This window comes from Nipponia nippon, unplaced genomic scaffold, assembly GCF_047370975.1.
Source record: "Nipponia nippon isolate SJK-2023a ecotype South Korea unplaced genomic scaffold, ASM4737097v1 scaffold_2, whole genome shotgun sequence".
Lineage (NCBI taxonomy): Eukaryota > Metazoa > Chordata > Aves > Pelecaniformes > Threskiornithidae > Nipponia > Nipponia nippon.
The window spans coordinates 3,614,139-3,626,444 of NW_028262336.1; the positions used below are offsets into that span (position 1 = coordinate 3,614,139).

Here is a 12,306-nt window from a genome sequence, read left to right on the forward strand (position 1 = left end):
CTCCAGACTTCTCTTTAAAAGTGTAATGCTTTAACATGAGGATGGGCTTAAGAAAAAAAGCTTTAATTTGATTGAAAGATGATGAAAGTTACAAATAGTAATTATTCCAGTAACAAAGTGTTGTTGCGTAACTGCGTATGCATAAATTGTAAATGGCATGTCTCCACGTGCCTGTTTTTAAGAAAGCACAGAATCTTATCAGCCAGCAATAAGAATTTCTACTGCAAGGTTACTCTTTTTGGTCTGTTGGTGGAAGAGCATGTCTTCAGGTTATATGCTCCCCAAAATTTGTTAGCTTAGCTTTTGATAAATTATTTCTATAGCTTTTGTCAGTACTCTTCCCCTAATTGTGCTTCATTATGGGCATTTGGGAAAAAATTGTCCTTACTTACCTTTTGAGAGAAAATTCTGCTTCGACTCTTTCATCTTGCTGGATACTTGGGACTTCTCGTTCCAGGTAGCCTGGAAGACTGTTCTTATTTTTCTGGCAAGGCAAGCCTTTCTCATAATCCTGTATTGAAAAGGATCATGTTACCTTGATGTCATTAAAGCTTTTGCAATTTTTCAGACATCTTGGCTACACAAAGGCCAGATCATACCTATTTGTTCACTTCTGATTGATACCTAGGCAGGCAGAGAGCTGCTTTTCCCTGGGTAACAAAGAAACTGTTAAAGAACTTTTCTAGCAATCTTTTTGCTAATTTTTATTTGTAACTTCTAACGTGCTGTAAGAAATTCTTAGAAATTTTGGGTTTGCTGTCTGGAGATGAAAGGCATACTTTCTAAATCCCACATGTGTTGACTTGACTTCTCAAGTTAGAGCAATCTTTTGGATTATTTTGCAATACGCTTGCACAACACGTACTTAACGTGGCTAGAACAGGCACTTCAGAAAACATGTTTGTTTCCTCTTCTTTGTGCAGAGTTGTGGTTTTGAGAAACAAATATGAAAACTAAAGACCTAGAGCCAAAACGCAGGCGACTCTTCCTGCTCCTACCTTCCCCACCAAACAAACAAAAAACAAGGGAGAGAGAGAGAGCAAAAGACAAAGATAGTGGTGAAAGTGAGGCAAACATGACCTGATAACAGTATCTAGCAATTGCACCCGGTTTTACAGACCATTAAAGGTGAACTATGGAGAATGAACTCAGAAAAGGAAAGCGTTGTCAACCTTGAAACAGGGCTTCCCATGCCTTTATGACTCTATATGTTATACAGTCCTAATTATGTCCAGCAGCTCTTCATTCTCCATAAAGCAGGTAGCTCCAGCAGCTGGGCATCCTCCCCTTGCCCTGTGATCTTGCCCTGTGAAGCTCTTGGCTTGATAACACCTCCCCTTGCTGTGTTCCTCCTCGCTAAGGGGCTGGTTAGCCTTGAACAGAGGGCAGAGCAAACCCTCCCTCAGCATGCTTTTTTGCTGTGCCTTGCATAAAATTATCCTGAAAAGTTGTTTTTTATCTGCCCACTCTTTTTGTCCAGAGATTTGAAATTAAAATGAGTCTGTCCCCTCACCAAGGGAAACGGGGGACATTCATTCAAGTGACAGGCTGAGACACTACCATAGTCCTTGGGCAACATTTAATATGTTGTTAATAACTTCATCAACTGAAGGGTTTTCTTTGTTGTGTTTTTTTTGGGGGGGAGGGGGGTGTTGGGTTTTTTTTCCCCTTTACATAACCTGGAATACTTCATTTCTATGAAGAGGCTGATTTATAAAGCAAACTGAAACACCTTTATTTTGCCTATGTTTTTTATGACTACCGTCATTTATAGATGTTGGAAAGCTGGCACAATTATTATTTTGGAATTGTGGTCCTTTTTGGAAGGACGAATGAACAAATTTAAGCTGTATGTGTGGGTAGGTAGCAAAGGGTGGTGGGGAAGGTATGCAAATACCTTGCCCATCTTCATAGCACTAAGATGCATTCAGTAGGGTCTTTTTTGAGTGGTTCTGGTTTTCATCTAATAGGAATTTGTGCTAAATGAATTGTTTACCCTGTTTTGACTGGGAAAGCGTGCCTTATGCAATGTTTCCATCTTCCAGTTGTACATGTATCAGCTGTTCCGGAGTTTAGCCTATATCCATTCCTTTGGGATCTGCCACCGGGATATAAAACCACAGAACCTCTTGCTGGACCCTGATACAGCTGTTCTAAAACTCTGCGACTTTGGAAGGTAAGCACGTCTGTGGCCTGAAGCCTGGTGAAAGTGAACCTGGGTGCAATTCTCTGCAGAGAAACCCTCCATGTTCTTCCAAAGGTCTTCATTTGTAGTTTTGAAACTACAAATCAATATGGAGCGAAATAAAATTCAAGGCTGTTATTTGTGCAGGTAGTCAAAAAATAAAATAAATATGCCATTGCATAGGGATAATACTGTGCCATGGAAAAATACAACCAAATGTTAGGGTGAAATGTGTTTGGGGAAGAGAGGACAGGCTCAGTGGTATAGTAACCTGAAAAGGCTAACGTTACACTTTATTAGTTTATTTGTATGTACACAAAGTTACTTAATATTTCAAATGCTGTAGAGGCTCAAGATCAGAAGCAACACTTGTAATTGAAGCTCTAACATAGTGGATGTCTATATCCTAGGTTCCAGTGGCACATTTATTTCCAGTATCGATTCAAGTGACTCTACCTTTAGAGTCCAGCCCTCGTCTTAAAACTGCTCCAGAAATTCTGGGAATCCACACTGAGACGGGAGACAGATTTCTCTCTGGGAAAGTTCAGTCTTTAGATTGTGCTATAACTTTGCAGACTAAAATAGTTAGGGCATATGTGTGAGCGGTCACCGAAGCTGCTGTTGCTAAATTCGCTTGCGCATAGTGAGTGGGAATGTCAGAGGGTGGTTATTCAAGCAGTGCATCGTCATGCCTCGTGGCTCGGGAATCTCTTCCTCAGCTCCGCCTCACCGGTGTTGGAGCAAAATAGGAATCACACTGACACTCAAAAGTAACAATGCATTAAATGGTGGTAATTCCTCTGTGTTAACAGTGGGAATCTGTTAATTGTAGTTTCTATATAGAAAACAGACTAATGGGTGGTGGATGTCCTTCCCTGAAGGCCAAGAGGAGTGTCTGGAAGGCTGGATGTTGGATTTGGCTGGCTAGCCACTCTGCTGGGTTTGGTGCTACTTAGTTGAGTGTCATATTTCTAAAAGGGCAGTTTTGTCCTCCAGCTCCTTTCCATCTAACACTTGGTGTTAATTAAGAAAAGTATAAGATGTTCATAGACTCATGTTCCAAAAGTAAGGTGCTCTCGTGTTCCTCTGTTTTCTTAGATGCTTCCAAAGGTAGTGGTTACTGTAGATTAGATCCTTTGTGACTGATGTCTTGCAGTGTAAATGAAGCCTTCAAGTTAATCGTAGACCATTAACATGTGATTACACTGGCAAAGTTTTTTATTCCTTTGTCTCCTCATACCACACTCCCTTAAACAATAAAAAGCCAGAATATTCTGATGGAAGTTCAGAAAAACCCACTACGCCACCACCACCACCCACCTCCCAAAAAAACCCTCAAAAAACCCCAAACCCTCTCAGTTCTGGTGAATATCCAGGGCTTTTGAACCTTAAAAGGTAACTACATTTGACTGAACTGTATTCTGTCCTCTTTTTCTTTGTAAACAAACCTTTGTACCTGGCAAAAGACAACTGCCAGCCAAAAATCTGACCCTATTTATCACCTAGATTGTAGTCAGAATTTCCTTTGCTGTGTCCAGTACAAGGTAGCTGCTTGATGGATTGGACTGATTTCATGGTAAATCATTGAATTTGTGGCTTGCATCAGCTTAGAAGAACATGGTACTTCAGCATTTAGGATTTGGGGGTGAGTGAAGAGTGCCAAGGCTTAATGTTGGTCTGCACGGCAATATCATAAAACTATTCTTTACTGAAAGATTATTTTGTTTCCTTTTCAGTGCAAAACAGCTGGTTCGTGGAGAACCTAATGTCTCATACATCTGCTCTCGGTACTATAGGGCACCAGAGTTGATCTTTGGAGCCACCGATTATACCTCCAGTATAGGTATGTACGTGTATTTGTTGAAATCTATACCGGCTGCATGTGTTTTTATTCTGTAGTTAAGTATATAGGTTTCCAGAGATCTCAGATATGATCCCGAGACACAGAATTTTATTGTAAATGGTCAAGTACCACTTCTTAACGTAATACACAGATTTTGTAGATGGCTGCTGTGATTTCTGTGCCCTTTGAGATTTCGGTGTCAATAGCATTTGGAAAGGGGCTTTTTTTAATGTGTGTGGGGAAATCTGGTTTCAAACAAAACGTTTTCCAGCTCTCCAGGTAATGTTGCTATTTAGTTTCAAAGTAGGTATGAGCTCTCAAGCCAAAAAAGCATTTGATGACTTAAAATAACTGTAAAGAGGGTATTGTAGAAATATCAACTACTGCATCTGATATGCTATGATTCAGACATGAATATTTCTGTCAGTTATTTACTTGGTTTTTAGTAAAGTGGTTTTAGTGGGAGAGAAAATGTGGCCTGATGATTGGCTTTAAACTCTCTTGACAGTTTTAACATGTTGCATACACTAGTCTTTCTCATTCAACTTACTCTGTTAACTTTTGCTGTCCTTTAGTCATTAATTTTGACCATGAAGACGACTTCTTTCTAATACCTGGCATGTAGCTGTGTCGTGGAAACGTTAGGGAAGCTGGAAGTTTTGGCAGAGGACAGGGAATAGCCAGATTTTCATACAGTGGAATCGTAAAAATGAACAGCAAAATGAACAGCAATATGTTGGCTGGTTATGGGTAACTTCTTCAGTTTTTTAGTCAAGTACTCCCTGGGCCCTTTCTGAAGCCTGGTGCTAAAGAGACGAGAATTGGCTCTCGGGCTTCCCACTCTTGTGCTAAGCCTTTCCCTTGCTTATGGACTTGAGTTGCTTAGGCAAGGTTTAGTATGTTCAAAAGGATTTGGAGATCACGGTCAAGTCCTGGCATAATATGTTTATAACCCGTTAAAGTGTGTTTAAAGTTAGTGTCTTCTATTTGGTATTAAACTCGTTGGTTGGCTGGCTCATTTCAACTCTGTAGTTCTTTGAAAATAGAAGTGTTTCTGAAGACTTACCTGCTCATGCTCATTTTTTTTCCATTAGTTATTCTTCAGTATGTATTATAGCAACACTCGCGTATCTCCCCTGCTATAAAAAAAAAAGGGCAGACCCATAAGAAGTCTGGGGAAAGTAAGGGCACAATAAAGATAAAAAGGCAGAACTTACTTAATGGTTGGCCCCTGCCAAAAATGGCAGCCCTAGCCTTACTCCTTCTTGCCCTTGGATACCCTGGCTCTCATGGTTTACTGTTTAATACGCCGATTTGGCTTCAATTGACAAGAGACTTTCATTTTGGTTAGGTTAACTTTCTGCTACATTAGTGAGTTGAATCAACATTACTGCGTAGTCCGATAAGCAGCAGAGCCCAGGTAGAAGCAAAGTGGCGGGAACTCGTGAGGGAGAGGAAGGAGGCTGATGGTGGCTGACATCTTTTTGCCAGCTGAGAGCTGGTAGATTGGCTCAGCTGCGTTATCAGAGGGTGCCGAGACAACTTGTTTCAGAGGATAACTGCATAAAACAAATATTGTAGGTGTCACCAGAAGAGACTGCTTTGTAGATAAGTCTGTGAAATGTCTCTTGCTCCAATTGTATAATGACTTTAATCTTGCACTTTTTGGCAGAACCTTTTTAAAAGTTGCTCTTTCCTTTTTTGTTTTCTTATCTGCTGGTCTTTAAAACAGTTCTAATAAATTGGTCATTTTAAAGTGAGGACTCCATTTTTCCACTTACCAAAAACATCATTAATTTCAATTGTTGTGGTTCAGACTTTCTCATGCCCCCCAAAAACCCTTGTCGCCCCAAGCCCCTTTTCTGAACAAATCAATCTAAATGAAACTTGCACAGAATAGCTTGGAAATTAAGTTCAGCAAATACTCCTTCCTTCCTACCCTTTCCTCCCTCCACTTCCTTATCAACAAAATCTTTGTATTTGGGAGCTGGGAAGTAATAAAATGCTTTTATACACTTTGCAGTTTCCCAGTATTCTGCAATATGTTAGAAACTTTAGGGGTTTAGTTTTGCGATGATGTTAAACACCATGGTATTCCTTAGCTCTTGCTTGATAGGCAGCAGCAGTGCTTAGCGAGAACTCTTCCCTATTTCACACAGGATTACTCGTCCAAACTCAACCAGCAGCGTTTGAATACCAACCAGATAGGTTTCTTAAAAGAGAGGGAGGGGAAAGAACATTTAATTACCAGTAATTTATCCATAACTCAAACTACAGGAAACCATGAGATGCTTTAGTATTGTAATGCTGCATTTTAAACCTTTTTTTTTTAATGTGGACATGCTTGTGTTTTCTAGTTCTTGTTTTCTTCTGAATTATTAGCCCAACAGTCTTTTCCTGCTATAGTCTTTTTCTCTATATAAGAATTCACATGAGGGTAGTGGGGGGTAACAAAAACTGAGCTTAAATGTGATGTAGGGATCTTCACTCTTCTGCTTAAATATGCTATGTTAAAACTACATTAAAAATAAAATCAGAGAAGAATGTGAAGCCAAAAAGTGTTCTAAGTAGAACTCTTCCGTACGTTATCTGCGAGGCATCCAGCTGTTTTCATGAGGTTTTTTGTTTGCTAACATTACGGCAAGGCTTAACGATTATGACACGCTGCAATATAGTAATTATTGGAAGTATTTCTGAGCAAGAAGTGCTTTTTAACCCTAGGCAATGACACTGGTGGCCCAAGACTGACAGTACAGCTAACCTGCATCATGACCATTTCAGTAGGTAGTCATCTTGTTCAGCACTGTAACCAGGAGTTGCATTAGGCTGTCCGGCTTCATCTAGGTTGTCTTTTAACACATTAATTTGTCCTTGCGATGTTACTTGCTCTTCAGTGTGTCAGAAACTGAAGTTGGTTCCAGGATGTGTCTTTTCACCCTGGATGCCACAACAGAACTGTAAACTGGCTTTTAACTTCCAGGATCTCGATTATTTCATCGAAGCGCCAAATTTCATCAATGACTTAAATTCTAACCCAAAAGGTACCAGAGGTATTGTTTGTTCACTTTTGTAAAGTACTGCATTAGTGCTATATATAAATATATAAGATAGTAAGGGTAGCATCAAAACACATTTACTGCCGTTACTGCGTCTGTGTGTGTCATCGAGCAGACCTCGGACTATTATTAAAATAATGACCTGGGAAATGACCTATTCAAGTTTTAAATAATCCCTGTTGCCAAATAGCTACAAATCCAGGCCCATAATAGCTCTGTCGTCTGCCTGTGTTACAACTTTAAGGGATTTTTTTCAATTTTTTCACAAGCATTCATGTCCCTTGGGTGCCTTGATAGCTTGTACGGTTCGGGCCTTTGTGCACCTTTGGCTGTGAATTCTGCAAGCGCGTGCATGTCCCTAAGGCTTCCTGGGGATGGCATGTCATTTTGTTCCTGCAGCTGATTTGTAGGTAGTTCGTTTTTTTTGCAAACCGAGCCCTTCGGCTATCCTTTGACAGTGTTTTGGACGAAGCTTCTTCCTTGCAGGTCTCTGTGGGTTACGCCACCCCAGAGCATGTTGCCAGCATGCTGCTGGCTGCGCCGGTCATCTGGGTGCCGCTGCCTGCTGAAAAACCGTGGGATGGCTGCCCACGTTCCCCTACAACGTCCTGGGACAAACATAGGCGCTGGAGCAGGGGTGGGTGCAGACATTTCTGTTGCCATGTGATCCTCTTCTACAGAAAGAAGCTGTGCAGTTAAGCTTTACCCCCAGAACACACGTTTTTTTACTAGGTTAGGTAATGGGGCAATGGAGAGCTCACCGGAACGTGGCGATGCTTCTGGATAAGGGTCTGCTGGTCTCGGTGCGTTTTCTCCATCACTGCGCTGGCAGGAATTGACAGCGTTCCAGAGGGAACATTTATAGCCACTGGCAGGGAAAGATTGATCTGCGTGGCTGTATCGCTGGCTTCTCTTGGGGTGTCCAAAAATAAGTATCACAAAGTTATTCATTCACTTCCCTAGCGAGCACTAAGACAGAAGGAGAGCGTATTTCACCTCAGCAGTCTGGAGCAGGAGCTCCTCTGGAGGCGTGTGTAGTTGGGCTGTCTCCGAGTTTCCTGGGGAAGAACCATCACAAGGTGTGTCCCAAACCTGTTGCCAAACAGTGAAAAGTACTTGCCTCTGTATCTCAGATGGCAACTTCCAAAGCTGAAAATAAGCATGGGCATCAATTTACTGAAATATTCTATCACCTGTCATTGTAGTTTCATCTCTTTGTTGCAGAAAAATAGAAATACCTGTGTTTAGCTTTTGTTCCAAGTACTGGAACAAGCATGGATTTCCAAGCATTTCAGGTTTCAGCCTTATTCTGTCTCCATAATCTGTGGATCTGTGGTGGCTTGATGTGCAAAACTTGCACCGACGTAGCATGCGTGCCCGTAATCCAGAATTTTCCTCGCGTTCTGACATCCCAAAGAGTGTTCCAAACAAGCAGCAACGAAAAGCACTTTGTGCTCTGGCGTTTGGCAACTAGAAGCTGCTGATTTTACGACTTCCTAGGGCTGCTTTTCTGACTCCTGGTTGCTTCCCTGCTCGTTTGTTTCCAGAGTTTCCAGAGCAGTAATTTTGAGTCACCTCCAAGATGGAAGAAGTCCATCAAGATCAAGGGGCAGAGATGAATAGATGGGGGGGGGAAGTAGAAAAGTATATGTACCCCATAAAGTGTCAGATAAAGGAAAGTTCTTAATTTGTACTAAATGTGTGAGAGCAGGCTCACCTCTTTTTTTTTTTTTTTTTTTCCTTCATGTCCTCCAAATAACAAGTTAGAGGAGCTGGAGCGTAATACGATGAGTGGTGCTCATGCCCTGAAGAAGAGGGCCAGCTTCTCAGCTTGGAAAGGCAGAGTTTGAGATCACAAAAATGAAATTCGTGGACAGGGTGTTCTGTCGCAGAGAGCTGGAAATGGCCATTGCCCGCTTGTACGGTTAAAGCTAGAGGTTGTTCTGCTGGTGCCTCCTCCTGAACTCGAGAAATTTTTCCTTTTCTTACCTTCTCTAATGCTGGAATGGCATTCAAAAGCAAGGGAATTATACAGATGATATTATTAGACAAGTTAATGTCCACTAACAACTGCGAAGATCAATAAAGTAATAGAAACTTAAATTAAGAAAAGTTTTGCAGTATATGAATTTTTGTGTGCTTAAATTAGCGCAGGTAGTTCATGTGATAATGGTATTTAAGTGCTCTACAAAAGATAGGGCATTAGGTACTATTATAATGCGTGAAAGCTATCTTCAGTAAACTTATTTGAAGGTTGCTTTTGCCTGGCCGTTGCATTTACTGTCCATATTGTTTAGACTACATTTCACCGAAGGTATGAAGAAAGTAGCCGTGTCTACTTTCTTCTACTTTAAAATTAATAGCTTTCAGTATTTTCTCCTAAAATTTCACATTGTCCCAACTAGTTTGGCTTAAGGATGATTTGTTGACTTGATTCTTGTTTTCTGTTAAGGTTCTCTCTTACCTTGTTTATTATGTGATGTGAATGATAGTCGTATTTCACCTTAATTAAATGGCACATATTAAAAAGAAATAGTTCATAAAATGCTTCTCCTCCCATGGGAGTGGGTAGTTACACCGCAAACTTACTCTGAAAGATTATTAACCTATTACAGTTAGCTGTGACTGTGCTGTGGCAGAAAAGGGTCTGAGAAGGAGCTATCAAAAACTAGTATTGCCTACCTTATCGCTTCTCTTAAGTAACATGTCTTTCTATATAGAATTTAGTACATTCTTTACTTCAGGCTTATGAAAAAGGTTACCATCCACATTTGGAAGATAAATTTTAAAATGCCAGATTCAAAGCGGCGGGGGGGAAGGCAAACTATCCCAGAGCCAAATTTTAGTCCTGTTAAAGTCGATGGCATAAATTCCGTCGAGTTTCAGCAGAGCTGAAATTTCCCAGTTTCTTCCTTATTGTACGTTGCTCACCAGCCTTGTATAAACACCTATGTAAATTGTGTTTTGGTGCCATCCCTGCTTGGAGCTGCTGAAGTTAGCCGCCGCTCTCTGGCGTTCGTTGAGGATGCTTCAAGGGTTTGTTCACTTCCTCGCCCGGGGAACGTTGCCCAAGTCCTAATTTGGAAGTCGGTGAAATTGCACTCCTGGAAAAAAGTTGGGGATTTTGGAATGCCTGTAGCTTATTTCAGTGCGTGTTTCAAGTGTTAGCAAGTAAAATCAAGGAAAACTGAATAGACTTTTAACAAGACATTAAATCACCCGATTTGGAAGATTTCGCTGCACAAGGAACAGCTTCATAGGTTTCCAATGAATTTGTTGTGTGTTTGATGGATTAAACCCATCACGAATACAGCAAGTATTCCTCAGACTTCCCCAGCTATTTCCTCATGACCTACATCCTTCCTTTTTCTCCTCTCCCCCGCTGCGATGCCCTCAGCTTTCTCATGTATCCTCTGCCGTTTCTCCTTGGCCTTCTTGCTTGAGCAAGGACCCGCACATCCTTCAGCTTGTTTGCAGCCGCAGTTTAGCGGGGCGGGGGCAAGCCCAGCGCGTCCCGCAGGGACCGAGCCCGCTTCTCCTCAGCAGCGACGCCGACGCCTGCTCTCCCCACTGCTTTTACAAAACTTCTGCCATGGACTCGAGACTTCTGCCTTTCAGACTTGGCTGAAGTTGGCTGGTGGAGTGCAAAGGCATTTAGGGAGGCTGGGAAAGGACAAAACAGCACAAAGCCAACCTCGAGGAGCAGCCAGACCAGAAGGTTACTTGAAACAGTTTTAAAAAGCCACAGTCTAATTCGAAAAAAATCACGCTAGTGTAGTTTCAGAATTTTAAAAGGCAATGAGTTGTGAATGCTGACTTACTCTCATGTCAGCTTTGGGTTTGTGTATGTTCTGTCAAATACTTTTCCTCCCCATATATTGTTTCTTTTTCAGTGCAAAATAAGGATTGAAGTTGTAAATAACAATTATAGCTTTGAGGTACCACTTGTTTTGCATACTCAGTGTAAAGGACTCAGCTTTTTCAAACCCCTTTAAGGTGCCTTTGAATGGACTTTGAAGTTACGGTACTTTGGCTGCTTAGTGCATTTCATCTGTTTCTTCAGTACTGCTGAAGAAATGTATGCTATCTGTTGAACCATGGTGTAATGTCCTATAAACCCAGTATGCATGGGACGACATAAGAAGTGATTCTTTGCATCATCTTTTTGTTGTATGTTTTGGACCAACAGCAGGAGCTATCGGAGAGAGACATTGTTTAGCAGTCGTATGCAATTAAATGTTCTTTATGTGATGCCGCCTTCATTTGTTGTCCAAAAGAGACCTTAGCACCTTGGTGGCCATATCGGCTTTTATTAAATATGACTAAAAGATCAAAAAGCATAATCTGGTTTGTTTGCTTGTTGGAATTCAAGACTCAAACTTCAGATTATTTCTGGTTGCTGTTTGTATTGTAAGTAGTTACTTTTTAGGATGAACCCTGATGTGATGTTTGTACTAAGGCGTTATGTAAAAATGCCTCCATTCGACTTAGAGGTGAATGACTTTGAAAGCTGCAGTGATGAGCAGTGCTTTTTGTCTACTATATGTTACAACTGAACCATACCTTTCTTGAGAAGAGGGGGAAGTATTTTTGCGTAGCCCTTCTCTTTCATTTAGAAATGGGGGAAGGAAAAGTCTGTTCTCGCTTGTAGATTATTTTGTTATCAATCTTGAATTCCTGAATGTGGTTTTTTAGGGTTGTTTTTTTTTTGCCTTGGTCTCTAGTGGTTGTGATAACAGACTGTTTAGAGAACCGTCAGAGACGTTTTCCTTACCCAGACCTTTAGCCATAACCAACAGTGTTGTGTGTATGCTGCTTCCCAATGGCAGAGTTTTAAATACAGTAGGGGAATAAGGATCTCTGTCGTAGCGTGGGTTATTTCAGTTTGGAACAGGCCTCAGGAGGTAAATTCTCTGGGTTTTGAGTTATGGTGGTGCTACTGTTTATTTCATGGGAGAAGGTTAGCTTGTAAAAGGAGGCGAGAGTTCAAAGAAAGATGGGTGGAGAGGGACTGGTTTTGTTCTTTTCCCTTTTGGGCATTACAGTATTGTAGGCTTTACAGATCTTCCATTACTGATTATCATAGAATCGTTAAGGTTGGAAAAGACCCTTAAGATCATCGAGTCCAACCGTTAACCCAGCACTGCCAAGTCCACCACTAAACCATGTCCCTAAGCACCACATCTACCCGTCTTTTAAATACCTCCAGGGATGGGGACTCA

The 12,306-nt window shown here is 41.2% G+C and overlaps 1 protein-coding gene across 4 annotated transcripts in view; it reads left to right on the top strand.

Moving 5' to 3' along the window:
- The window catches only part of GSK3B (glycogen synthase kinase 3 beta), a 158,344-nt gene that overhangs the window by 100,041 nt on the left and 45,997 nt on the right, over positions 1-12,306 (top strand). For all 4 annotated transcript variants that reach the window (XM_087756413.1, XM_087756415.1, XM_087756414.1 and 1 more), the window contains exons 5-6: positions 2,046-2,176; positions 3,922-4,028. In XM_087756413.1, the coding sequence (XP_087612539.1) occupies positions 2,046-2,176; positions 3,922-4,028 (238 nt within the window). The remainder of the gene's footprint in view (positions 1-2,045; positions 2,177-3,921; positions 4,029-12,306) is intronic.